Raw genomic sequence first — 27,999 nt, 5'->3', positions numbered from 1 at the left:
ATGGGGCTGCGGGATCTCCCGCCGCTCCTGCTCTTGCTCGTGGACTGCTGGGCCTCCGTGAGCGCCCAGGCCGGGGACACCCCGGTGGTGACGACGGAGGCCCTGAACTCCACGAAGCCAGCCCCGACGACTTTCCGACCTGCTGTATCTCCTAGGCCCCATGAAACCCCCAGGGCTCCCAGGCCCACTCCGGTCACGGACGGTGGGTACCAAGGGCCAATTCCTGGGGATCTACAGTGATCCAGACTGCGGGGGGTGGTAGCCCGGGCGAGGATGTAATAATAATGATAGTTAACGTTTATTGACCACTTGTGTGCAGGCATTGCTAAGTGTTTCATAGGCATTAATTCTCTCAACAACCGTTAGAGGTAGATGTTATTGTTCACTGTAAGACAGATGAGAAAACCGAGGCTCAGCGAGCCCAAGTGGGACAATATAAAAAGCTTTGAAAGTACTTGCAGTGGTCTTGGACAACATTAACGCTAAAGGTGATAATGAATGAATACTTGCTTGCAGCTTTGCAGCTGAACACGAAATTAAATCGAAAGTTTGTAGACAGTTGTGGGAATTAAGTGCATAGGATACGTTGAACTTTTCACTTATCAAAAAGAGACGCAAAAAGTCTAGTTTACTGAAAGTGACTATGTCAAGGCCCCTGTCTGTTGACTTGAATTATAAGAACCCAGGATTCCTCCTGTGTTGAGTTGGAGGTGGGAAGTTATGGGGTGAGGGGTTATATCCACTTCTTAAGATTCATCTTTAGGGATAATTGACATATTTCTCAGTGATCTAATCCTTGAGTCACACATTTGGTGACTATTTAGTAATCTGATTCGACATGGATGACTTCAGGGGATAGCTGTGACTCCAAGATAGAGTGCAAACTTTTGTGAATATGCATTTTTCTGGGGTGAGAGTTCGTAGCAGTGAGTAGTTTGTCAAAGGGGCTTGTGGTCTCAAAAAAATCCCTTTTAAGCCCTCTGACTGTAACTCCAATAGGTACGCAGTATTTTTTATCCCTTCTTAAGAGAAAAAGATCTTTTCTTAAATTGAGTAAGGTTCAGTATTAGTAGATAGAAAAGTCATCATTGGCTGACATTCTGAACTCTAGGACTTCAGTTACTGAACCATTATTTCTCCTTTATAAATTATGAGTAGTCCTGAGAAAAAGTACAGAGAAATATATTTGTTATTTCAATATAAAAAAGCTTTGTTTTATATCAAAACTATTTATTTGATGAATTAGGGAAGTTAAGTGATAAATTGGGACAGAATACAGCAGAGTATTCAATATCTGAAATTCTCTAAGATTTTTTTGGACTGAGTTGTCTTTTATCCATGTAAATATTTCATCTGTTAATGCACTTTCTCCTCAAAATGAAGCTGTTCATGAACCATCATTAATAGGTGTTCAGGGCTGTTTTTCCAAAATGGGAGGATGAATTTACACTTTCCTTCGTCTTTTTAAAGGGCCTCTGTTTAGACCTGTGCAAGTAATGATAATAAATGACAGCTGGCATTTATTAACTGCTTACTGTGTAGTAGCCCCTGTGCTAAGCATTTCATTTCTGATGTATCTCATTTAATCCTTATAACAACCTTAGGATGTTGGGTTATTCCCATTTTTCATGTTAGTGAATTACTTGCCTGATTTTAGGTCACACCCTGGGTACGTGTTGTAGCAGGAGACTGACTGGGAGTGGAGAACTGGGCAGCCGTTTGCAGAATGGGTTACAGGTGGAAGAGAAGGATGATAACTTTCATCTTGAATGTGAGCTCTGTTCATTAGTACCCTGTAGACGTGAAGAGGCTTGGAAGAGCAGCTGAGTGCTACTTAGACCCTGGGAGTGCTCAACAGATACTTGTTGGCTGATTAAGTATACTCACATGGATAGAGACCTTTTTTTTTCCTAAGTAAAGTTATTAAACACTATTGCTTTGTCCCTAGTAGTCTTATAGCTACCTACCTACAAAGGCTTTAAGTTTTGTAAAACAAATCAACATTAATTTTGAACACATAAGGCAGGGTGCCTCAACACTTCTAAGCACACAGAGGAAGGAGTCCTTGGCTAGAGGGAAACATTGTAAAATAATTCATAAATGCAAATAAGAATGTTGTATGTATTGTCTATCAACATTTGCTTGAGATCCCTTTTTAAAATTTGTTTGTGCATGAAATCCTTTTTCAAAAAAAGCAAAAACATTACAGGTAAGATTGAAGCACTGATCTTACTCCCTCCCTTCCAGCAGTAATTAAACTACCATGAGTTCAGTATTTATCATTCTCATGCTCTGCTATCTCTTTAAAAGTTTTTTGCCCCCCTGTTTGACAGACTAAAATAGGGAATTAAAAATCCAGGTAGTCATCATTAGTAAAAATTAAAATTTGCTAAGTGGAGCTTCCTACCTCTTCCCACGCTTTTATTGTCTGAATTATGAAAGATATTTCTAGGATCCCAAGTACAAAGAACTTGAGCCAGTTTGATTCTTGGCCAATAGCCTGTGAATGTGGGCTCAGCTTCAAAGCTGCAGTTGACGTCTGAGGAGAGGAACAAGATAGAGAACCCTGATTCTTGGCAGCCTTAAGTGGGCCCTTCCTCTGAATTGGAATCTCTGGAGGAGGGGCTCAGGAGTCTGCAGTGTTAAACTGGTGGTTTTTTTGGTCAGGCAATCGATTCACTGTGCTGGTTCTTAAACCTGTTTTAATTATCAGCATCACCTGGAAAGTTTTTGAAAAACAGGTGTCTGGTTTCATAGCTTACCAAATCAGAGTCTTTCTAGGTAGAATACAAACAGAACTTTCCAGGTGAGTCAAATGATTAGCCACTTTGGGGAAACCTTGGATGGAGGAGTGCTCAAACTGACTTATTTTCACTTCACAAATTTCCCCCAAAGTGCAATAGGAAAAGTAAAATGGACCTTGTGTATGAGATGGATTTTTGGTACCTTGCAGTGGCAGGGGGGCAGTCACTACCTGCTGATTGTGACGCTCTGCACCCCACCTCTCTTGTTTCTGTAGTTGCTGCTCTGTGTGTCTGTGACTTGTCTCCAGCACTGTGTAATGTCAACTGCTGTTGTGATCCTGATTGCAGCTCCGTGGATTTCAGTGTCTTTTCTGCCTGCTCAATCCCAGTTGTCATGTAAGTTTGTGACACATGCAGGTTTGATAAAATTGGACCAAGATTATAAAATTTTGGGACAGAAAGTGAAAAATCCCCCAGGCTGAAAAACGCAAACCTGATTTTCTGAATTTTGCATCATTCAGAAGTCATGCTGTCCAAACCAATATGTACAAGAGTGTCTATCCCTTATTTACATCCAGCCAGATGATAGCTCAGGCAAAAGAGAAGAGAGAGTGTACTTTTTACAAAGGGTATAATGAAATCTCTGTGTTCAGATATTGAATTACGTTTCACTGTGATTTGTAAACAGATAAGGTGTCACATTTTTGTATCTGAATTAGTCTCATGTATAGCCTAGGGTGAAAAGTACAGTTTAATTTTACAGTTTTTGTTGTAGACATAATTTTACAGCTTTTGTTGTAGACTTGTAACAAAAAATTAAATAGATAGGAAAGCTTTGTGTATACTTTTCTGATGGACAAATCTACCAGGAATTCTCACAGTTCACGTTGTCTAGGAGAATAATGGAAAATGACATTACCAGTCGATTATAAGGTAAAGAAATAATCTCTTCTGATTTTTCTGCTTCTCATAATTCAGATAAAATAGCAGCATTTAGGAGAGGTTAATTTATTCAGGATGGGACCAATTTATTATTCAGAGATAGCTAATTTACATTTAGTCTTGTATCAAGTTTTAGCGATTGAAACTTGATAGGTTGAATGCTTTTTGGAAGTGTGATGTGTTTTTCCCATGGGAAATTTTATTGCCCAATGGGAAATTGCCCAATGGGAAATTTATTGCCCAATGGGAAATTGAATCTACTTCTTTTTTTTTTTAATTAATTAATTTATTTTTGGCCATGTTGGGTCTTTGTTGCTGCGGTGTGGGCTTTCTCTAGTTGCGGTGACCGGGGGCCACCCCTCGCTGCAGTGCACGGGCCTCTCATTGTCGTGGCTTCTCTTGTTGCGGAGCACAGGCTCCAGGCGCACGGGCCTCAGCAGCTGTGGCATGTGGACTCAGTAGTTGTGGCTTGCGGGCTCTAGAGCTCAGGCTCAGTAGTTGTGGAGCACGAGCTTAGTTGCTCTGCGGCATGTGGGATCCCCCCCAGCCAGGGCTCGAACCCCTGTCCCCTGCATTGGCAGGCAGACTCTCAACCACTGCGCCACCAGGGAAGCCCTGAATCTACTTCTGATATTGTAAAAATGCTTGGAGCATGGGGTGTTGTAGTCAGATTATTTATTTTTATTTTTTTGTGGTATGTGGGCCTCTCACTGTTGTGGCCTCTCCTGTTGCGGAGCACAGGCTCCGGACGCGCAGGCTCAGTGGCCATGGCACACAGGCCTAGCCACTCCGCGGCATGTGGAATCTTCCCGGACCGGGGCACGAACCCGTGTCCCCTGCATCGGCAGGCGGACTCTCAACCACTGCGCCACCAGGGAAGCCCTAGTCAGATTATTTTTGTGGCTAGCTGGACTACATTGTGGTTCAGTCTTTGTTGAAAATCATTCTGTTTTCCTGTCTTAGTAAGTACCAGGCGCCTGAGAGTGAGGTATCTGCTCCAATTTGAGATTATTTAGAATGTAATTGTTTTAAAAAAATTAGCCAGTATTGTAATTTTAGATATAGACTATTTAGAATGGGGGTCAGCCAGCTTTTTTCTGTAAAAGGCCACATAATAAGTACTTTAAGCTTTGCAGGCCATAATGGTCTCTGTTGCAACTTCCCAACTCTGCCATTGTTGAGCAAAAGCAGTATCGACAATATGTAAATGAATGGGCATGACTACGTTTCAGTAAAACATTTACAAAATTAGGTGTGGTTTGTGGACCTCATGGTTTAGAAGTTAGAGCTGAATTCGTAGTGCCCTCAGGAGAGGACCTCAGAATTTTTTGAGTTAGTTTTGCTTGTGACTTTCTCCTGAATATGGAGTGTAGAAATACTGAAATCAAAACTAATAGTCCTAATTAGTTGTGTGTTCTTGTTATGTAGATTCCAACTCATAAAAAGTTTATTTACATTTGCTGAACTGTTATCAGCTAGTCCTATCGTCCAATAACTTGTAAATTTATTGTTAAGATTATTGGATTAATGTCTGTTTTCCTCATTAGATGTAAGCTTCTTGAATGTAAGAATTATCTTTTATATACCGTTTACCAGTAGTGCCTAGCACAACCTGCCACATAGTTGGCCCTCATTAAAAATGAGTTAAATGGATGAATGAATTTCTCCCCTCCACCCCTAACTGACCCTCAAGCATCCCCTTTTGACTTTCTCTACCCAGGCAGAAATCCAGGCCAGAAACCTGGAGGCTACCCTGACTCCTGTCTCTTCCTTGCCTTCTCACATCTCAAGCCGTCTTTCACATCTCACCATGCCTTTCCTGAGCCCTCCTGTGTGCCAGTACCAGGGATTTAAAGATGAGTTAGACATGGTCTTGCCTTCAAAGAGCTCATGAATAAGGGAGACAGATGAGTGGATGACAGTTTCTGCCCCAGACACTAGGAGAACTCAGAGGAGTGGCATCTAACCCAGAGAGTGGGAGTAGGGAGGTCTTTCTAGAAAATAACTGAGCTGGGTTCTGAAGAACAAGTAGAAGTTGGCCAGCGCGGAATCAGGAAGGGCATTCCAGGCCGAGGGAGCTGCATAGGGGTGAAGGAATACAGCCTGTTGCCTTAACTGCAGGTAACTCAGCATGGCTAGGGAAGGGTGGAGCCAGAGGAGTGTGGGGAATGGCAGGGGTCAAATTCTGAGGGGCCTTGTGTGTATGCTGAGGGGTTTGGATTTTTCCTGAATTCTTCAGGGGGCCGGGAAGTGAGGTGATTAGATTCCCAACTTAATAAATTTAGCAGCAGCATGGACAGTAGATCACAGGGCCCAGGCCTGGTAACAGGGAACCAAGTAGGAAGCTATTGCAGATGAGGATTAATAGGTGCCCTCTCTTTTACCCCTGAAGGTTGTGACAGTGGGACTAAAGAGAAGTGTACAGATGTGATACTGATTCACTGCACAGGATTGGAGAGCTGCCTGACTCGAAGGGGAGGGGTGAAGAGTCCCATTCTGCTGAGTTGTCTTTTATGATTGCCCTCATATTTATCCATTCCTACTTTCTTCCTCTTCATAAGCTCACGCCTCAACTTATCACTCACTTGCTAAAGAACCTTCAAAAACTCTCATTACCTACAGAATCCATAACCTGGATTCATATCCATCCCAGCCTCTTTCAGATCTTATTTCCTACTAACCCCATCTGGTATCCACCATCCAGCCCACTTTTGGTACTCTGTTTTCCAAATACCATCAGTACATTACCCATCCTTGGCCAATGTCATTCTTGTACTTGGATTAGTGTCCCATTCCCTTTCTGTCTGATTCCTCCTCATCCTTTAAGGCCCAGTAGGACTCGTAGATTTTTCAGTGCTGGATCTTTTCTTATTAATACTACTCACGGTTTTTCAAAAATATTCTTTATGCCTACAATAACAACTGATATACCATTAGAACTATACAGAGCATTTGGAAAAGAGGCCAGTTACAAAATAAATCAATACCCCATCAATAAACATTCAAAAAATATAATGGAAATGGATTCTATTCATAACACCAATAGAAATTTAACATAGAATTAAACTTAACTATTCAGAATTTTTGTGAAGAAAAACTTCAAAATATAGTGAGACATAAAACATTTGAATAACTGGAGAGATACGGTCTGTGTAGTGGGATGGGAAGAATCATTACTTATACATTTCAATTTATTATAATGTAATTCTAGTCAGATGGGAGAGGGATAATGTGTCAAAATGATTCTAAAATTCATCTGGAAGAATAAACAGAACAGCCAAGACGTTATTGAATAAGAAGAGCAAACTTCTAGGTTTAAAACAGTTGTAACACTATAATAATGAAAATAATGTGTATTAATTCAAGACAGATTAGTAGGTCATTGGAAGAGAATAGAAAGGCCAAAAATCAGTTGTGTGTACTGATTTTACACCAGCTCATTTTTAAAAAAAGTATTATGTTTTTTTCTACTTATGTATTTAATATAAATATGGTATTTCATCTCTGTGGAGTAAAGGTTGGATCATTCAGTAAATGATGTAGGATGATTATTTAAAAACAAAAAACATTAGGTTCCTGCTTCATAGCATTACATCGAAGTAAATTACCAAGAGATAGAAACGTTAAAAAAAAATTAATGAGCAAATGAAAAATATAGGTGAACATTTATTAATCTTGGGTTAGGGAATGTCTTTTAAGCATAAACCCAAAGGCAAACTATAAAAGAAAAGATTGACAACTTCATTATTATTTTTTTTTTTTCAACTTCATTATTTTTAAAAAAATCAGGTACTTCCCTGGTGGCACAGTGGATAAGAATCCGCCTGCCAATGCAGGGGACACAGGTTCAATCCCTGGTCCAGGAAGATCCCATATGCCACGGAACAGCTAAGCCCTTGCGCCACAACTACTGAGCCTGCACTCTAGAGCCCGCGAGCCACAACGACTGAGCCCGCGTGCTGCAACTACTGAAGCCCACGCACCTAGAGCCCATGCTCGGCAACAAGAGAAGCCACTGCAATGAGAAGCCCATGCACCGCAACGAAGGGTAGCCCCTGCTTGCCACAAGTAGAGAAAGCCCACATGCAGCAACAAAGACCCAACGCAGCCAAAAAAAAAAAAAAAAAAAAAAAATATATATATATATATATATGGGTTATTATAAGTCAATGAGAAGACAAGCGTTCTAATAAAAAATGGTCAACTTACTGAAGAATAAATACCAGTAAGCAGAAACTATATGGAAAAATATTTAACCTCACTAGTAAAAGAGAAAATTCAAATTTAAACAATGAGATAACAGGCTTTTGCCCATGAAATTGGCAAAGGGTAAAAACTGAATGATAATATCCAATCTTGGCAAGAGTACAGGAAATACGCGCTCTTATTATTACAGTGTTGGTAAGGATGCATCTTGCCTTTCTGGAAGGCGATCTGGCAGTATGTCCCAGAAGTCTTAAATTACGCGTATCTACCTTTTGACCCAGCAATTCCACTTCAGGAGATATGGCCTAAGGAAATAAATGGCGATATTAATAAAAATGTATGTACAAGGATGTCATTATAGCATTATATATACTCGGGGAAAATTAGAAACAGCCTAGATCAACAGTAGAGGATTGGTTAAAAAAATTGGGAGTATCTTAATAAATTGGTATAAATGAAGCTATTTAGTATAATAGTACAAAAACATATTTGATATGGGAAATATTGGACACTATATATTAAGTGAAAAAAAGCCTTAAAGCAGTATGTAATATCTCATTTTTGTTATATCTCTATGCCATATCTGTATCAGTATCAAATAGATTAGGGTTTGTTAAGTCTGGGATTGGTTGAAGACTTACCTATACTGTAACTTCTAAGCCCCGAAACTTCCAGATGACGTTACATTTTCTCATTCTCACAATCCTTTGTGAAGACAGCTTTATTCTAAAGATTAGGAATTTTGGATCCATTCTGAGTACTTATAAACAATCTGAAGTTCTGCAAAATTTTATGTAATTGATTCTGTCAGAGTTTGCAAGGTTCATTTACATCAAAATTATACTCTGATCTATATTCCATACTTGACAAGATTTTCTTAAAGGTGATTCTAGTTGTCTTCATATTTTCACTGTTAGAGGAAGAAGTTTAAAATGCCAAACAATTTAACACTGAATAAACTAAATAAAAGTGGATTCAATTCTAACATCGCACTTTCATAAATATCCTCCATGTAGTTGTTAACATAGTATAGTGCAAACATCTGACAGTTTTAAAATAATCTTGCTAAGATTGTGTGCATTTGCCTTAAAACTTTGTCTTATTATTTTTTTAATTTTCAGGGGTGATAGTCAGTTTTGTAGTCAAAAAGCAGCCATCTATTCATTGAATTTTACAGCAGACCCACCTCAGAGAGTATTTAAACTTGTTGACCAAATCAATCCATCTATTTTCTGCATTCACATTACAAACTGTAAGTATTTGATGGTGATATACTTTGTGAAACTCTGAAAATTTTTTTCTTTTAAAAATCTTTTATGGAAAAATGTCCCATTGTTAGATTTAAAGCAGTTATTCTGTGGTTTGGCTAGAGTTTATCTTGAGGTCATTCCACAGACAACTGCAAGTAACTTTATAAACCTGTGGCCATGCACGTTTTCTTTAATTGTGCTTGTGTAGTTATCTTTTGAAATCTCATACCTTATTTCAAAGGTGTTTATAATATGTAGACATGCATAGGAATCTAGATTTATTTAGGTGTGTGTGTGTGTGTATGTATGTATGTATGTGTATGTGTAAGTATGTGTGTGTGTGTGTTTTACTTTATTTCCTCCTGATTTAATAGTTGAGAATCAGGTTCAGCTTTGGTTTCAGGTTCTCTTTTTCTCTTTTATTTTTACTAAGAATATTTGCATGAAAACAGGATCTTTATTTTTTTATTTCTTTATTTTTTTTTTGCGGTACGCGGGCCTCTCACTGTTGTGGCCTCTCCCGTTGCGGAGCACAGGCTCCGGACGCGCAGGCTCAGCGGCCATGGCTCACAGGCCTAGCCGCTCTGCGGCATGTGGGATCTTCCCGGACCGGGGCACAAACACATGTCCCCTGCATCAGCAGGCGGACTCTCAACCACTGCGCCACCAGGGAAGCCCCAGGATCTTTATTTTTATCTGAGCATTTAGCTCAGTTAGGTGTCTAGTTCCAAAGTACATGTGAGTGTAAAATGTTATCAAGATATCAAAGATCAGAGACACATTTATGGTTTTATCTAACTTTATCGTCTTTTCAGAGTGTCTTTATATTTTGTTCCTTTGCACTTGAACATTTAGGCGATTGCTCTGTGATTTGTAATCTGAGGTAATGACTGGTCAGTCATTGTCATGTTCTCTGACATAACAGGCCCAGTGAACAGACCAGCCTGTTCCCTCCTCCTCCCACCTCTCATGTACAGGGCACATTATCCTCCTGGGCTTTGGAGGTGGCTGTGTGAGGGTAGAAACAGGGTCTTTCATTCCCATAGCCATCTGGAGAGAGTTGCCCCTTAGAGGTTTATGCAGCAGATGCCTCAGTCCGTGGGCCAGAGAAAGAGATTGATTATTATTGGTTTCTGTTGTGCTCTTTACCTGTAGGCTTTAGAAACCATTGCTTCTACAATAGAGAAAGACCCTATTTATTTAATAAGATTCAAGAAATCTTGGGGAAAATGAATATAAAAAGAGACACTTTAGTGTCTTCACATCAACCTTAATGCTACTGAAAGTTGTTTCCAAAATACTGCATGTGTTATATATACTATACATGTTATGTTTTATACTGATCTAAAATGTTTTTTCTAAAAACAGATAAACCTGCATTATCCTTTATTAATCCGGAAGTGCCTGATGAAAGCAATTTTGATAAATTGATGAAAACATCGGATGGTTTTTCAACGAATGCAGAATCAGATGTTTCCTTGACAACCAAACCAGATGCTCCAAATACTGCAAAATATGAGGTGAGCCAGGAACTTAAGTCCACTCATCCCATCACAAATATCTTGTCTTTGTAAGTTAACTTTTCAGTTTGTTCCCAGTAAACGGGCTTTCCTGAGACATAGAATTCATATTATAAACTAAAAAACTTAACATGCGTGCCTATAGATCAAAGATCATGAAAATTAAACTTGAGTAGTTGAATTCTAACATAGGGTTTTGAGGCATTTATTCTGTGGTAAGCTTGCATTTGTCTTTGCAGAATTTTTTCTTTTCCACCTCAAAAGATGCAGCAAAGTGCTTTTTTCTTTGCAAAAAAAAAAAAAAAATTTGCAAAGATGCGAATTTTATGCATCTTCCTGTGTCACTATAAAAGTTACCACTTCTTGAGAATTTCCCATGTGCCAGGCACTGTGCAGAGCTTTTCAGACATAATTGCACACAACCCTGGGAAGGATATGTCATTGTCTCCATTTAAGTGATGAGGAAAACATAGGTATAGGAAGGAGCTAGTGTTGGAGCTGTATTTTACTGGTACAAAGTATTCCTTCCATGGATGTGTCGTTATTTATTATTGAGTCATTCCACTATTTAACAGACATTCGTTTCTAGTTTTTGCTATTGTAAATAATCCACAATAAACATTCCTATAGGTACACATATATATATATATATATTTTTTTTTTTTTGGCTGTGTTGGGTCAGTTGCTGTGCACAGGCTTTCTCTAGTTGCAGCGAGCGGTGGCTATTCTTCATCGCGGCGCGCAGGCTTCTCATTGTGGTAGCTTTTCTTGTTGCAGAGCATGGGCTCTAGGCACGTGGGCTTAGTTGTGGCACGCAAGCTCAGTAGTTGGGGCTCACGGCACTGGAGCGTGCGGGCTTCAGTAGATGGGGCACATGGGCTCAGTAGTTGTGGCTCTTGGGCTCTAGAGTGCAGGTTCAGCAGTTGTAGCACACAGGCTTAGTTGCTCCGTGGCATGTGGGATCTTCCTGGACCATGGATCAAACCTGTGTCCCCTGCATTGGCAGGTGGATTCTTAACCACTGCGCCACCAGGGAAGTCCCTAATTACATATATTTTTGTCTGATTAAACCTTAGGATATGTTCCTATAAACGGGTTAACTTGGTCAAAATGAATGGGAATTTAAAATACCAATACCAGATTGCTCTCCAGAAAGATTGCAGGAATTTATACTCCCAGCTCTGGTGAAGGACAGGGCTTGTTTCCCCCTTGCTGGCACCTGTGTCAGCTTCCTACATACCCTTCCAGTGGAATAGAAATAAAATTGCCTAGAATAAAAAAGCCTGCAAATGCAGTAACATGCGTACACAGAAACACACATCCTTAAAAGGAAAAGGGTGGGACAGCTAGCTAGAGGTAAGCTCCCTGCGGACAAGGACCACATCTGTTTTTTAATCACCCCTGTGTTCCCGATGCCTGCAGTGCTGCCTGTCACATAGTAGGTGTGCAGTAAGTGTTGAAGGAACACCTTAGTTGCACCATGACAGCTGTTTGTTGTTCTGTTTGCAGTATGGGGTTCATCTGCAGACTTCACATTCATTTCTGAGATTTCCTTCTCCCCTTACATCATCTCTGTGCACCGATAATAACCCTGCAGGTAAGAGAGTGGGCACTTTTCTTCCTCTCTGCAAACAGAGTTTGTTCTTAGTTTATATGTATAGTAGTCATAATTAAACAGACTTCGTAACTAGAAACAGAGAGTCTTAGAGTTGAAAGAGGCCTCAAAGGTTGAATAGTTCAGTTTCCCACCCAGTGCCGGAATCTTTTCTACAACCTGCAGTCACTGTTTGAGCACTTGCAATGATGGGGAACTCACTACCTGTAACCAGCCCATTAAGTTGTTTAACTCTTCCAGTTGTTGGAAAGTTCTTTTTTTAAAAAAATATTTATTTATTTGGCTGCAGCAGGTCTTAGTTGCAGCATGCAGGATCTTTTAGTTGCAGCACATGGGATCTAGTTCCCTGACCAGGGATCGAACCCGGGCCCCCCTGCATTGGGAGTGTGAAGTCTTAACCACAGGACCACCAAGGAAGTCCCTGTTGGAAAGTTCTTTCCTCACTGGAGCTAAAGTTTGTCAGTAGTTAACACTGATTAACTGTATGCCGGGTATTGTGTTAAGTGCTTGCATGTGTTTTTCCATGTGATCCTTACAATGATCCTCTAAGGGAGGGTTGTTTTCATTCTTTAGATGAGGAAACTGAGAAACATTCAGTTTCTTACTCAGGCGGTAGTGGAGCAGGGATACAACCCATGCAGTTGCCTCCCATGGGTCCTGCTTCTCCTTCAGGGGCATCATAGACTCCATGGAGTAACCCTCTTGGCAGTGGAAGGCAATAGGCCTGCCTCTCCAGTCCTTAGCCAGCCTCACTATGCAGAAACCTGCTAAGCTGTGGATGATAGTATGTGGCCTAATGAAGCAACACTTGCTACACGAAGGAAAATGTGTTCTATTGAATAGATGCTTAACTTTGCTCACACAAAGGAACAGTGTAAATTAAAACGAAACTGAGGGACTTCCCAGGTGGCGCAGTATTTAAGAATCTGCCTGCCAATGCAGGGAACATGGGTGTGAGCCCTGGTCCGGGAAGATCCCACATGCTGTGGAGCAACTAAGCCCATGCACCACAACTGCTGAGCCTGTGCTCTAGAGCCCATGAGCCACAACTACTGAGCCCGTGTGCCACAACTACTGAGGCCCGCGTGCCTAGAGCCTGTGCTCTGCAACAAGAGAAGCCACCACAATGAGAAACCTGTGCACCTCACGAAGAGTAGCCCCTGCTCGCCGCAACTAGAGAAAGCCTGCAGGCAGCAACGAAGACCCAGTGCAGCCAAAAAAATTAATGAGAAAAAAAAAAAAACAACGAAACTGAGATACTGTTTCCACCTAATGGATTGGCAAAGCGTAAAGAAATTTAAGTCTGTGGATAAGTAGGCACTTGTCTATATTGCTGGTGGCGCTAAAACTTGGTAAGGCCTCTGTGAAGAGCACTTTGGTATTATGTATCAATATTGCAAATGAATATGCCCTTTGACCTAGCTTTTCTACTTCTAGGAGTTGGTCCTACAGAAACTCTGGCCCACATGCAAAACAATAGATTGCAGCATTATTATAGCAAAGCTGGAGACAGCTTCCATTAGTGGGGAACTGGTTGAATAAATTATGGCATGTCTATAATAGAATACTAATTCTCCCTAAAAAGAGTAGGAGGAAGCTCTTCATGTACTGAGATAGACTGAACTCCAAGATACATTGTTCAGTGAAAAAAACAAAAGGCAGAATATATATTGTGAGTTTGTTTCCAAAAGGGGAAGGAAATACTAAAAAAAAAAAAAATTTATACACACACACACACACACACACATACATATACATATATACACATACATACATATATATACACATGCGTTTATTTGCATAGGATATTTCCAGAAAGATACACAAGAAACTTCATGCTGACTGTCTCTGGGGAAGGGAACTGGTGGTTGCTGCGGGACAAGGGTTGGGGGGAGACTTCTCTCAATATCTTTTGTGCCTTTTGAATTTTGAATCATGTGAATGTATTACGCATTTGAAAAATATTTTTTTAAACCCTATATTAAGCATATTATGTCTGTGTCATAACTTTGCAGTTTTACTTAGATTACAATTTTTTAGTTACTGTTGGACAGTTAAAATTTTTCTTGTTTTAAAAATTTTTTTCCCTTTCCCTTGGGAATGCTACGATTTCCAGCATTTCTGGTTAACCAAGCTGTTAAGTGCACCAGAAGGATAAATTTGGAACAGTGTACAGAAATTGAAACCCTGAGCCTGGCTTATTACAGCAGCCCTAAAATTTTGAGGGTAAGAATTATTTTGAAGTGAAACTTGATTCATTGGGTTTATTTTCTGTTCTTTGTACCCTTTTAAAATATAAGTAGAGCATCATTTCAATACATGATTGACACTCAGAATTTTTCTTCTCCAGTTCTTTGGTATACTGATACCAAAGATATTGAAATAATCACTTAAAATAATTTTTATGTAGTTAGCTCATATTTTGCTTCCTTTTTTTTTGATTTCATTCATTTTGATGGTAACCAATAGTCTGTCTCCTGAATTAAAAAGACCTTTATTAATAACCAAAACCTTTAGAATTATAAAAACATCTTAATGTCTGTCACGGGAATGACCGTGTTAGCACCACAAAGTTATCTTTCTGGTTGGCAGATGAAATAAGCGCCCAGGAAAGGACAGGAAATATGTTTGCTGGAGAAGAAGAGGCCCCTGTGTGAAGAGGCCCCTTCCTCCTGGTTACGGTGACTGAAGCCTGAACTGAATAGATGAGAGGCCACTGGCCTGCTTGGTGGGTGATGTGAAGGGTTGCAAGGGGAGAAGACATTTTTCAGTGATTTAAAACCGTATGATTATTGTGAAAGCCCCCTTCCCCTTCTGATTTCCGGAGTGTGGTGACGGGGGTGTCCATGGCACCTGTATTCATCTGGGCTTCAGTTTTCAGAATCAAGTTGAATCTTTCCTCTCCCTGCCCTTTCCCTCTCCCTCTCTCCTCAAAGTCAGCCATCTATGCCTGTGAATTCTTCCAATTCGTGTGACTTCTCACAGTTGTCCTGGAAGCAGTCCCTCAGGCGTGCAGGCACAGTTCTTTTTCAGCTTAGCCCCCCCGCCCCACGTCCACTCATCCCCCTCCCCAAAGCTCCCATTAGCCTAATAGGGCATCTTGGGGTTAGAGAAGTGGGATTGGCCGCGTGGGGACAGGAATGAAGGGAGGTGGAGCCCTTTAGGAAAAGAGTTCCAGCTGTGCTGGGGAGGCAAGGAGCCTGGCCCCAAGGGGGCTCGGGCTACAGGCAGGAAGGCCACTTAGGAGACTGGACATTGCCTGGGCGGGCAGTGGTGTCCTTCCGATGAGGACAGGTGCGGCGCAAGTGACCAGGAGGATGGGAGCCATGTCTTCCCTACAGTGTTATGTCACTGATGACCATATGGAAAATACTGCACAATTACACTGAAGCGTGGAGGCTTCCTGAGACTAGCTCTGTTGGGCTGGTCTCCTGAGCTCCCAGTCTGAAGGAAATGAATATAGAAGGGGAATGTAAAGTTATTATGACACAGATACAAAAATATATAGGTGGCAAGTCTTGATTAAGAGAATTCTGTTTTCCTCTTTGAGAAGTCTTTAATAAGATGAATGTGCCCTTTAACCCACGGTCTGAAAAAGCAATAAAAATGCTTCTTTTTGTTGTACTTAACAAAATTTGTTGTTCTTTTTATCTAGGTGCCTGGTTCAGGAACAAAGGTAAGAGTACTTAATGGAATTATTGTCTTACTTCGGAGTGTTTGAAATGAATACACTTATGGTCAGAAGGGTACCTTACTGCCAATAACAAAAACATTTGCCAAAAAGCAAGCAGAAATGAAATAGGGAAACTCCTTAGTAGACCATCCTTTTGCTATCACAAAAGGGTCAGATTTTCAAATTCCTTAGTTTTTGTAGTCCACACTTGTTCATGTTTAAATGATGTAGCTGTCTTGACTGACAATGGGTGTGATTGGCTTCTGTGCTTTCAGGGCATCCCTTGATATCTTCTTGGCCTCTTGTCAGGAGAGCTGGCTAGCTTCCAGGATTCTGCCTGTCCAGTGTAGAAGATAGAAAGAAACCTTTTGCCCAGTGAATGTACACACCTGTGTAGGAGGTGAGCACTCTTAAGTGTAGCTTCCAGTGTTGAGTTGCAGGTAGGTTCTAGTCCAAGCCTTATGGCCCCAGCTCAGGGGCCCTATAGAGCTGTGGTCAGGAGGCCACGGTCTCTTTGCAGATATGTCAGAGAGAAGTATGGTGGATCTACCTCTTACTCTTGGGGCTGCACCCTGTGCCTGCCTGTGAATACAGTCCCCAAGGAGGCCAAGGCAGTGGCCTTGTCGTAGTCTCCCAGAGCCTGTGAAATTGGTTGCCCTTGGTTCAAAAGTCAGCTTTGCTGTTGTTTTCTTGTGTGACATATGCCTCAGTCTCCCCAGTTGCAAGTGGATGGTAGGTCTCTGCTCCAGGGGCTTGATGTAAGGCTTGAGGGAGAGAACGCACATAATGTAAGACTCGGTGCTTGGTGCAGCAACTAGCACGCAGGAAGCGCTGCGGACAGCAGTACCCACTGTGATTGATTTCATTACGTCTCTGGACACAAACATGTTTGAGGTAGACATTTGGAAAGGAATGGTTGTGTGACTTTGGACTTCACAATACTGTGCGTGGGCCTGGATTTCCTCATCTGTGAAGGTGCTTTCAAACTTATTTCAGTTATAGTGCTTCTTCAAGTGAAAGAAGGGAGAGCCTTCCCTAGTGTGTAACATGGATTGAATCCAAAGCCCCTAGTTGGGGCTTCCCTGGTGGTGCAGTGGTTAAGAATCCGCCTGCCAGTGCAGGGGACACGGGTTCGAGCCCTGGTCCGGGAAGATCCCACATGCCGTGGAGCAACTAAGCCTGTGCACCACAACTATTGAGCCTGCACTCTAGAGCCCGTGAGCCACAACTACTGAGCCTGCATGCTGCAACTGCGGAAGCCCACGTGCCTAGAGCCCGTGCTGCACAACAAGAGAAGCCACTGCAGTGAGAAGCCCGTGCACTGCAACGAAGAGTAGCCCCTGTTCGCCGCAACTAGAGAAAGCCCACGCACAGCAACGAAGACCCAGTACAGCCAAAAACAAATAAATAAAAATAAATTGATTAATTTTTTTAAAAACCCAAAAAACAAAGTGCCTAGTTGGAGCAGGGGTGGGGTCCGAAGCCCTTTACCTGCCTGACCTCCCCATCTTTCTCCTTTTTTGGTCCCTGTGAGGAACCCTACAGCTCCCAGGGACCCAGTTTGAAAGTCATATAATAGACTAGCTCTCAAATACTTCCAGCCACTAAAAAGCGCTTTTATTATAGCATTCAAAGCTTGAACTGTCTGTGGGGACAACTGCCCTGTATGCCATATAGTGTTGGTACTAAGATGGTGCCTAGTAGGTACTGGGCACTCAGTGGGTTATGTGTTAATTGAATGAATGACTAAGGATTGATTCAATCAAGAAGGGAAGACCTATTGTGAGGGATAATAGGACGTTACTCAAAGGCACGTACTATGTGCCGGGCACTGTTCCAAGTGTATGTGTGTCTGCAGTCCTTTAGTTGTCCCAGTGGTTCTAGGAGGTAGGTCCTGTTGTTGGCACTCTGGCATGTGAGTCACAAAGAGATGACTTAGCTTGCCCAAGGCTACACAGTGGGGAAGAGGCAGAGCTGGGACAAGAAACCAAGCTGTCTGGCTCCAGAGACCTTATTCTTAACCATGACATTGGACTTGTTCTACTGTGTGCCAAGCCCTGAGTTTGGAAGTTTCCCACACGTTCTCTCTTTGCGTCCTATGGCCCCACAGTCAGGAAGTGGCAGACTGCGACTTCCGACTCAGATCTGTGTGACACCAAAGCTTGTGCTCCGAAGAGTATCAACTAATATCAGGGATGTGTTTAAATTCTTTTAAAATGCAGCTTCCAAGGTCTGTTAGAGGATGAGGAATATAAAAATCGGATCCAGTCTCCCCATTAATGGAAGCCCATTGTGATTGCTTGGAATTATTGTCAATATCTATTGAACCATCAATGAAAGATTGTCATGGCCCTGTAGTTTCATTGTTAAGTATGCTTTACTTCTTTGCCAGTGGGTAGTTTGGGAATGGGATATGATTGAATGGGACATTCAGGAAACCAGAAGAGCCGTACCATTTTCATTCTTGTGTCTGGTCCAGTGGATGGTGATATACTAGTGCGGCTCTTGCCACTTACACTCATCCATCAGTCTTTACAAAGCCAACTGAACCCTTCGGTTTCTGCCAGCCACACCCACACACCATGGGAATGGCTCCATCAGAGGATATGGAACGGTGTGCACTTTCTTAGAACACAGTATCATTGCTGAATCAGGGCATGTTCAGATAAAGGAATCCAGGGTTATCTTTTGATGACTTGCTTAAGAGCTAATTAACCGGTAGCATGGGACTCCCTGCATAAAGCTTTTTTTTTTTTTTTTTTTTGCACGCGGTATGCGGGCCTCTCACTGTTGTGGCCTCTCCTGTTGCGGAGCACAGGCTCCGAACACGCAGGCTCAGCGGCCATGGCTCACGGGCCCAGCCGCTCCACGGCATGTGGGAATCTTCCCGGACCGGGGCACAAACCCGTGTCCCCTGCATCGGCAGGCGGACTCTCAACCACTGCGCCACCAGGGAAGCCCCCTGCATAACTCTTAAACCCAGTGGTGCGACTTGTTATGCAGAGGACGTTGTGTTGACTGGTGTTGCCCTCCTGCGACTCCATCACATGACATCTAGTCTTTGCTTCTGAACCACGTCATGTTCTTATATTAGAGGTTTGACTTACAAGGATAGTTGCCGGTCTTCATGGTCATGGGAGCAGTACATAAGAACTTGTTTATCTATAAAATTACAGCTTAAAAAAAATTACAGCTTAAATACTTACTAATTTTGAATTATAAACAACATAGTACATGGTTGAGGGCAAAGTTCAGAGCAATATGAACAACTAGATATAAATTAGGTTCCTTCCTAAACAGTGGTTTCTAAGAGCAGGCATTTAGAGCAAACATCAGACTTGTCTCATGGTACAAAGAGGCCAAAATATCTAGAGGTTTGAGCCATTTAAAGGATCGCTTGGTGCTTTGTCACTCTGCTGGCAATGGCCATAAGTGAAAAATGTCCTTTAATAGCATTGGTCTAGGGCTTCCCTGGTGGCGCAGTGGTTGAGAGTCCGCCTGCTGATGCAGGGGACACGGGTTCGTGCCCCGGTCCGGGAAGATCCCACATGCCGCGGAGTGGCTAGGCCTGTGTGCCATGGCCACTGAGCCTGCGCGTCTGGAGCCTGTGCTCCACAACGGGAGAGGCCACAACAGTGAGAGGCCCGCGTACCGCAAAAAAAAAAATAGCATTGGTCTAACCAGGGCTTCCTGATTTTGCTTTAAAAATTTGTTTGTCTCTGTTTTTCTTACCCATGATCCCACCACCCATTGTGTGCGTGTGTAAGGGTGTGTGTAGAAGTTGTGTGTAAACTGGGTCACGCATATATTCAGAGAGGTTGTGGGGCTTTAGGAGGATGGACCCTGGGATTGTGTGAAGAATGTGCACGTGCGTGTATACAGTGAGTGTGTTTATCAGTAGGAGCTGTGGTTTGGAGGTGAGAGTGTATGTGTGCATTTGATGGTGTGATGGGAGTTTGTGTGTGTGTGTGTGTGTGTGTGTGTGTTTGGGATATAATTCACGTACTATAAAACTTACCATTTTAAAGTGTACAATTCAGTGGTTTTTGGTATATGCACAAGGTTATGCAATCATCACCAACATCTGATTCCAGAACATTCTCACCACCCCAAAAAGAAACCCTGTGCTCATTAGCAGTCACCCTTCATTCTACCCCAACCTTCTCCCCCAGCCCCTGGCAACCGCTAATCTACTTTCTGTCTCTATGGATTTGCCTATTCTGGACATTTCCTATAGACGGGATCATGTAGTACGTGGTCCTTTGTGTCTGGCTTCTTTCATTTGGCACAGTGTTTTCAGGATTCGTCTATGTTGTAGCATGTGTTAGTGCTTCTTTCCTTTTTATAGATGATTCTTTTTATTTATGATATTCTTTTGTATGGATAGACCACATTTTATTTATCCATTCATCAGTTGATGAATGACAACTGGGTTATTTTCAGTTTGGGGCTATTAAGAATGCTGCTGTGAACATTTGTGTACACGTTTTTGTGTGAATATGTTTCCAGAGGCAATCACTTAACATTTTGAGTATATCCTTCTCAGATATTTTCTTTGTGAATGTATTCATGTGTTTACATATAAATATCTGTGTTTTTGCAAATGTGGAATTCTAGTATGCATATTGTTCTATAGCACGCTTTTCCCTTCTTGGCGGTGAATCTGTGGAGGTGTGTTTCAAGTTTTTCGTTATTTTAACCCATTCACCTCTGTTGTGGTGTGTCTTTAGTAATCCAGGACTTTACTTTGCAGGTCCCTATCACTGTTCAGTCCATCATCATTCAATCTCTAAATAAAACGCTAACCCGACTGGAAGACACTGACACTGATGTATTGAGGCCGCTGGTTCTTGTTGAGGCTGGGCATGATAAAATCTGCACTAACATCATCCTTGAGGTAGGTGACTAATTTGGCTTTGAAAGTTTGCTCTGTTTGTGGGTGACTGAAGCTGCGTGGTGCTGAGGGGTAACTGGACGCCCTCCAAAGGGGGCTCTGGCCATCCGATGGTATCACTTTTCTTGTCTTGGCCTCCTACTTCCCTTTATCCTGTCTCATCAGAGGTCGCTTCTTTGTCTCTGAAATAATCGTGTGATTTTTCTCCACAAACCTAGTAACTTACAAGGATACGTCAAAATTTGTTGTTGCTGCTGTTGTGTTTGTTTGGGTTTTTTTAGATATTGGGAGTAGGAGTTTATTAATTTATTTTATTTATTTTTGCTGTGTTGGGTCTTCGTTTCTGTGCGAGGGCTTTCTCTAGTTGTGGCAAGCGGGGGCCACTCTTCATCGCGGTGCGCGGGCCTCTCACTATCGCGGCCTCTCTTGTTGCAGAGCACAGGCTCCAGACGTGCAGGCTCAGTAGTTGTGGCTCACGGGCCTAGTTACTCCATGGCATGTGGGATCCTCCCAGACTAGGGCTCGAACCCGTGTCCCCTGCATTGGTAGGCAGATTCTCAACCACTGTGCCACCAGGGAAGCCCCATGGTTTTTTTTTTTTTAATATTTATTTATTTGGTTGCGCTGGGTCTTAGTTGCGGCACACAGGATCTTCATTGTGGCATGTGGGATCTTTTAGTTGTGGCATGCAGGATCTTTTAGTTGCAGCATGCGGGCTCCTTTAGTTGCGGCATGCAGGATGTAGTTCCCTGACCAGGGATCAAACCTGGGCCCCTGCATTGGGAGTGCAGAGTCTTAATCACTGGACCACCAGGGAAGTCCCGCTGCTGTTGTTTTAGCACATTTATCTGCACAGATAGGCTGATTACATTCTGCTCAGACCAGCTGATTTGGAACTTATGTAATTGGGCACAGAAAGGCTTAGATGCCCCTGTCTGTCAGCTGGGGCTGATGCTGAGGTAACACTTCCCATAATCCAATTGGACAGGAGAGAAAAGCTTTAACACGTGGAAAAGTGGGAAAGGATTTGCCTCCTAGATACATGTTTTTTTATCTGAGTTATTAATACAGCTACAGAAATTTATTGGAAACAGGTGTATTTGAAGTATCATTTTGTTTTTTAGGTGAAGTATAGCCTCACGTATACAAATGCAGGTGAGATAATAAAAGCTGATGTCTTTGTTCTTCTGGGAGCGGTTAGCAGTGCAATGGTTCCATTCCAACAAAAGTTTGAAATTTATTTTATTCAGGTAAGTTTGATCAGTTTTGTATAAGTGTGTAATTGCCAAGTATAAAGAAATCATGACTTAGTGGGGAAAAAAAAATCAAATTAGAAGTATTACCACTTCTAACCATTTGTATGGAACAAAGGGCTTGCATGTATCCTGTGGAGCTTGTAATGAAATCAAGCCAGAGTCCTTGTATCTTTTCCGTTTGGGAATAAGATGCTCTTCCATGTGAGCTTGTTCTTTTACAGCATGATGTACTCCTACACTCAGCAGATATATTTATAGTTCTGAGTAGGGAAAGAGATTCTTTTATTGGTTGGTAATCCCACATTATGAAAACCATTTCATTTTCTCTCTGCCATTTCCTTATTAAAATGAGAATTACTGGGCTTCCCTGGTGGCGCAGTGGTTGAAAGTCCGCCTGCCAATGCAGGGGACACGGGTTCGTGCCCCGGCCCGGGAAGATCCCGCATGCCGCGGAGCGGCTAGGCCCGTGAGCCATGGCTGCTAAGCCTGTGCGTCCGGAGCCTGTGCTCCGCAACGGGAGAGGCCACGACAGTGAGAGGCCCGCGTACCGCAAAAAAAAAAAAAAAAAAAAAAGGATTACTTGGGGCATTTCTGCATTGTCTTTCAGCAAAATACAAAGCCAGTTCCTCTCAGTGGAAACCCTGGTTATGTTGTGGGACTCCCGTTAGCTGCTGGATTTCAGCCTCAGAAGGGATATCCTTTTGGCACCATAGAGAAGCTTGATTTCCCTGTCCATGTGTGTGGGCTGCACTTCTTATTGCTGAGAGTCCTGAGGGCTGGACTCTCGCCAGAGCTTCCTGTGGGTGGCTCTGCCTGCACAGCAGGTAGGGCTGTGTGGAGCCTGACAGTGTGGAGCAGTACAGCGCAGGAGACTGTCAGTGTCTTACAGTGAAAATCTTAAGACAAAAAGCTTGACAGACATTTAGAGGTATTTAATTTTATACTTAAACAGAGACTCTTAAACAAATTGAGTGATTTTGAAAATTTGGAGTTAATTTTGAAGGGCCTGTTTCTGAGAAGTTTTCTCCTGAGGATCTCCTAATCAAGGAAAATAGTTATAACTATTTTTTGCCTTCTTCTGGGAAATAACTGTCGAAATTCCCGAGACCTAGAGAAAGGGATATTTGGGTCTCTCTCATGTGACTCATATGACACCTAAGAATCAGCTGCTTTAGTACTGGGCAACTCCCTTAACCTTCTGTGAATGTCTGGGATTATGCAGACCACGAACAGATTCGGACAACTTACTCTTCTTCGTAGCACAGCTGAGCAAGACTGCTTAGCAATAGCGGGGATCCGGACCCCAGTATTATTTGGTTACAACATGCAATCTGGCTGTAAACTCAGGTAAGAGAGTAACTTGCTTCTGTTGGAGCCCATTTGTGTTGATCAGAAAACAGCATTCTTACCCTTCGCATTTTAATCAGAACTCTGCATCAGCTGACAGGCTCATTAGCATTATTATTAGTGGGTAGTAGTAACAGTAACAATAAGTTACAATGATGTAGTTTTGGTTTTCTAATTTTAATTCTCATAACCGTAAACCATTTGTCATGATTCAAAGGAAAGTGTTACAACCCTTGCACTTATCAAATATGGCAGAGTAAACATCTCAAGGCTTCGTATATTTTGTTTCTAAGGTGGCATAGCTCTTGAGTTCATAGCAAAAATATGTTCTCTGAAAGTCCTTCCTTTATTTCTGAATTTTAATGTACTCAGCACAACAAACCCAATGAGAGGCAGCCTGAATGTGATCTGTTTTTAATTTATCTTTTTATTATCAAACATAATGTAAAATGTCAAACAGCTCTTCATGGCTTGTTCTAAAGACAGCAGTTCTTACCTTCATTTCCCCCATCCCAGAGACAATCACTTGCAACTCTTACAGCTGATTTTTTGGAAATTTACCCCCAAATATTTAAATAACCCACACGTAATGCTACTTCTTGATTTTTTTGGTTTTATGACTTATTTATTTTTAATTTTAATTTTTTAATTCAAGTATAGTTGATTTACAATTTCAGGTGTACGGCAAAGTGATTCAGTTATATTCTTTTCAGATTCAGATTCTTTTCCGTTATAGGTTATTACAGCAATTGAACATAGTTCCCTTTGCTATACAATAGGTCCTTGTTGCTTATCTATTTTATTATGACTTTTTTTATTTATTGAGCTTCCACTGTGGAGGATGAAGATTTGGCTCTTTCTCCTTTGATCCCTTACCCCACCACCCGCTCACTTCCCATCCTTATGTCTCCCCAGGGTATCTACATCATTATTTTGGTTAGACCAATATTCACCATTTACATCATTCTGATTGCTTTAGACTAGCATTTCTCAAAGAGGGTTCCATGGGATACATTTCCATAACATGTCAGTAGGGGTAAGTCTGTGGTCCAGTATGTTTGGGAAACACCAATTTAAAGTTAAAAACATGATTCCTTACTAAGTAAGCACTTCTCAGAGTCTTCAGTACACCAGTGTACTTCAGGGGGGACATGGATATGCAATAGTTCCCAAATTTTTGGCCATGGAACCCTTCTTGTACAGAGCCTCTCCATGGAATACAGTTTGGGAAACATTGTTTTGGATTCATCTCCCTGGCCAACCAAGATTTCACAAAGTGAGAGACACTTTCACTTCAAAAAATCCCCTTTTAGAGAGTGAGAAAAGAAACGAGAGAGAATATGCGTGTTGTTGAGGGCTGTAAAAACTGCAGGTACGATATTCTATAATCAGAGATGTTATGGGTACTAACACTGTATTAAAGTGATGCATTTCGCAGTTGTAACATAAAGGCTAATACCTTGTCTCTCATTTTTTGTGTACCAGAGAAATGTCAAAATAAAATACGACCCTGACACTTATTTAAAAAAAAAAAAAACAACTGCAGGTCTGAACAATCACCTCATTTGGTTGACCTTGTTTTCTTTCCCAAAAGACTGACCACAGCTATCGCGTGTAGGCTGGTAGCGCAGAAGGTGGAGAGCCTGCTGAAGGGCCAGGGCTTCCCAGATTATGTGGCCCCTTTTGGAAATTCTCAGGCCCAGGATGTGCTGGACTGGGTACCCGTCCACTTCATCACCCAGACGTCCCACATGAAGGTAAAGGGGGAGAAGCTGAAGGCCACATGCTAGTGGTCTCTCCAACATGCCCCTCACTGTGGGGAGGTAGAGGCAGTGGGGGAGCTGGCGGTGGGGGGCTCTGGGTAGGAGCTTGGGCTTTGTCGTTAGATGAGCCTGGATCTTGAACACTGATTTTGCCCCTAGTTAGCATTGTCGCCTTTGGCCAGTGGTTTTACAGGTTTGAGCCTCTGTTTCCTCATCTGATAGCTATATTACTGACCTCATGGACTTGTTGAGAGTTAAATGAGGTAACATTCATGGTGCCTAGTGGTCACTCCATAAATGGAAACCACTACCAGTCACCATCCTATTCCTTGTTGGTGTTATGTAAGGTCTTCTCTAGGCATCGTGATATGATAGGTAAATGTCAGAACTGTTTCAATAAGACTTCCGTCTGCACAGCTGTCCCACCCATTGTTCCCTGGTCTATAAAAGCAGTCCACATGTCAGAGCTTTCAATTCTAAAGTTCCCAGAAGAGTTTAATGGAAGTTGACGTCCTCCAAATAGGTTCTGGATCACGTGCGGTTCTTCTGCCCACCTTTTTCTTTTGTCTCAGCAGTCAGTGTGGGCTAGCCCCCGTCACCGCAGGCGTGCTCCCCATCTTATCCTTTAATTGCCCGGCTTTTTATTGTCACAGTTTCTTGTCACAGTTTCTTCAGGCCTCTTGTTACCTGCTTAGCACATTTATAGCGTGGGGATAATGGGGGTGAGGACTAGCTCCGATCCCGCCCTCCCCACCGAGTCCCCAGCAGGGACCCGTGGTTACTCAGTCCCTGCTGTTCACCTAAGTCTTGGCTCAGCTCTGCTGCCTCCGTGAACCAGGCAAATTGCTTCTAGTTTCTCAGAGATGGTTAAGACATCCAATTATTACTTATCCCTCAGAAGGGAAGACATAGGTTTAGGGGAGAGGGGCAGCAGTGCAGACACTAGCACTGCTGGGGTCTGTGCTGGTGAGGGAGCTCAGAGGGCCTGGAACGGGTTTTGTACCAGCCTTCTAGGCATAGCCAGCACGAGAGCATCTGCTAAGCTCAGTTGATACCAGCTGCGTGTTGCATCTTTTCCTAATAACAGGATATTCTCAAGGATTTTTCAGCTTGCAAATTTCTTAAAAGGCAGTTTTAAGCCAAGGAATTCCACCCGTGCCTTTTTGGCAGGCACCAAATTTAGCAGGCCTGCTAGCTTTTCATGCCCTAAAGAGATGTATTTTTTTAAACTTTTTATTGTGGAAAAATTTCACACACAAAAGTAGAATACTCCAGTGGAACTCCATCTCCCCGTTGGGCAGCTTCAACATTATTACATTTGCCAATTGATGAGACTGTAAAGGCAGGAAAGAGGTCTGGAAGGCCCCCTCGCCCATTTTCCCCTTGTGGCTGAGCAAACAGGGGTCCTGGGCAGAGGCCTCAGGCCCAGGTTCCAGCGTCTAGCCTGAACTCGGGCAGCTTCATTGTGGCACCAGTGCTTTCGGTGCAGAGGGAGAGTTAACATCTGTGACAACTTAAGATGCCGCCTGTATACCCCAATGTAGCATCTTAATTGCCAACTGATGAAATCAGATAAGTGACAAGGAAGCACTTAAATTTCCTCTAAGTGCATTTTAACATGATATGCAGTCGGGTTTAATTTCTGTCAATAATACCGTTCTCCCTCTCCCCACTCCCCCCGTGCCAACTTCGCTCCTGAAGTATCTCTGAGGTAGATGTAAACAGGCAGGTGCAGTTAGAGCTGTTAAGGCCCTGGAGGTTCCACAGTTGGGTATTGTGGTTACCACAGCTGCCAGGTAATGCTGGCCTCTTTAGAGATGGGAAGGGATGGAAAAATTATGCTTTAGGTGTTAAAATATTTTTGGAGCATTGAGTCCTTTAAAATATGTGCTTTTTCTAAGCTGTTTTTATCTGAACTTCTAGAGTCTATTCATCCTCTTGTTCAGAACATTTTGTAATATGTGAAACATTTTGTAATTAAAACTCTGAACTGCAGATTAAGTTTGACTTGAGGTTGTTTAATACTCAAATTGATTAATGGCATTTTGTTTTGCAGGATTCTTGCCAGCTCCCAGTGGCGTTGGCTATAGAAGTGAAGTGGACTAAATACGGATCCTTATTGAACCCACAGGCTAAAATCGTCAATGTAACTGCAAATCTGATTTCATCCTCGTTTCCTGAGGTAGGCCTAATTTTTTTTTTTTTTTCCTAATTTTAAAGGTATAGGTTAAGACACGAGTCCAGACAAAACTGTGATAGGTGAAATTTATTTTGTAAAAAAGATAATTAAAATTTAAACAATCTGGATTCTTAAAACAATTTAGCAGTCATTATCTTTTACTTGGAGAAAAAACTCCCCTGAGCACAGGGGTTTTATTCACATTAACATTCTTGTTTAGACTTGATCTTTTAAAACTCTTGTCTTGAGTTGTGAATGACATCGATGTGTTAGGACAACCTGAGTGAAAATTGTCTCTCTCCTCTGAGCTGATGGCTGATTAGCCCTCCACGTACCTACCAGGTTCATGAACCAACAGTGGTTGGGTGAGGAAGGAAATGAAAGCTGTCCCATCTTTGTTATCCTGGTGAATACACTGGAGGGCAGGGCTTGCATCACTCTGATTTTTTTTTATTACAGACCAACTCAGGAAATAAAAGGACAATTCTTATTTCCACTGCGGTTACTTTTGTGGATGTGTCTGCACCTGCAGAGGCAGGCTTCAGAGCTCGGCCAACCATCAATGCTAGGCTGCCCTTTAATTTCTTCTTCCCATTTGTTTGACGTAAGT

General features: G+C 42.2%; 1 protein-coding gene across 2 annotated transcripts; it reads left to right on the top strand.

The window, feature by feature from the left end:
* TCTN1 (tectonic family member 1) lies at nucleotides 1-27,992 on the top strand. Of its 2 annotated transcripts, XM_065889803.1 has the most exons (14): nucleotides 1-202; nucleotides 3,020-3,140; nucleotides 9,014-9,144; nucleotides 10,511-10,662; nucleotides 12,172-12,259; nucleotides 14,394-14,503; nucleotides 15,933-15,953; nucleotides 20,704-20,847; nucleotides 21,969-22,094; nucleotides 22,708-22,793; nucleotides 23,307-23,447; nucleotides 25,042-25,204; nucleotides 27,267-27,392; nucleotides 27,849-27,992. In XM_065889803.1, exons 1-14 carry the CDS (start codon nucleotides 1-3, stop codon nucleotides 27,990-27,992), a joined length of 1,755 nt encoding a protein of 584 aa, XP_065745875.1. The 2 variants fall into 2 exon arrangements, with proteins under 2 accessions (XP_065745875.1, XP_065745876.1); XM_065889804.1 differs by lacking the exon at nucleotides 23,307-23,447 and having other exon boundaries at nucleotides 25,048-25,204.
* Nucleotides 27,993-27,999: the final 7 nt, after the last annotated feature.

This window comes from Phocoena phocoena, chromosome 13 (assembly GCF_963924675.1).
Source record: "Phocoena phocoena chromosome 13, mPhoPho1.1, whole genome shotgun sequence".
NCBI lineage: Eukaryota > Metazoa > Chordata > Mammalia > Artiodactyla > Phocoenidae > Phocoena > Phocoena phocoena.
This window is presented reverse-complemented; position numbering and strand designations above follow the sequence as displayed.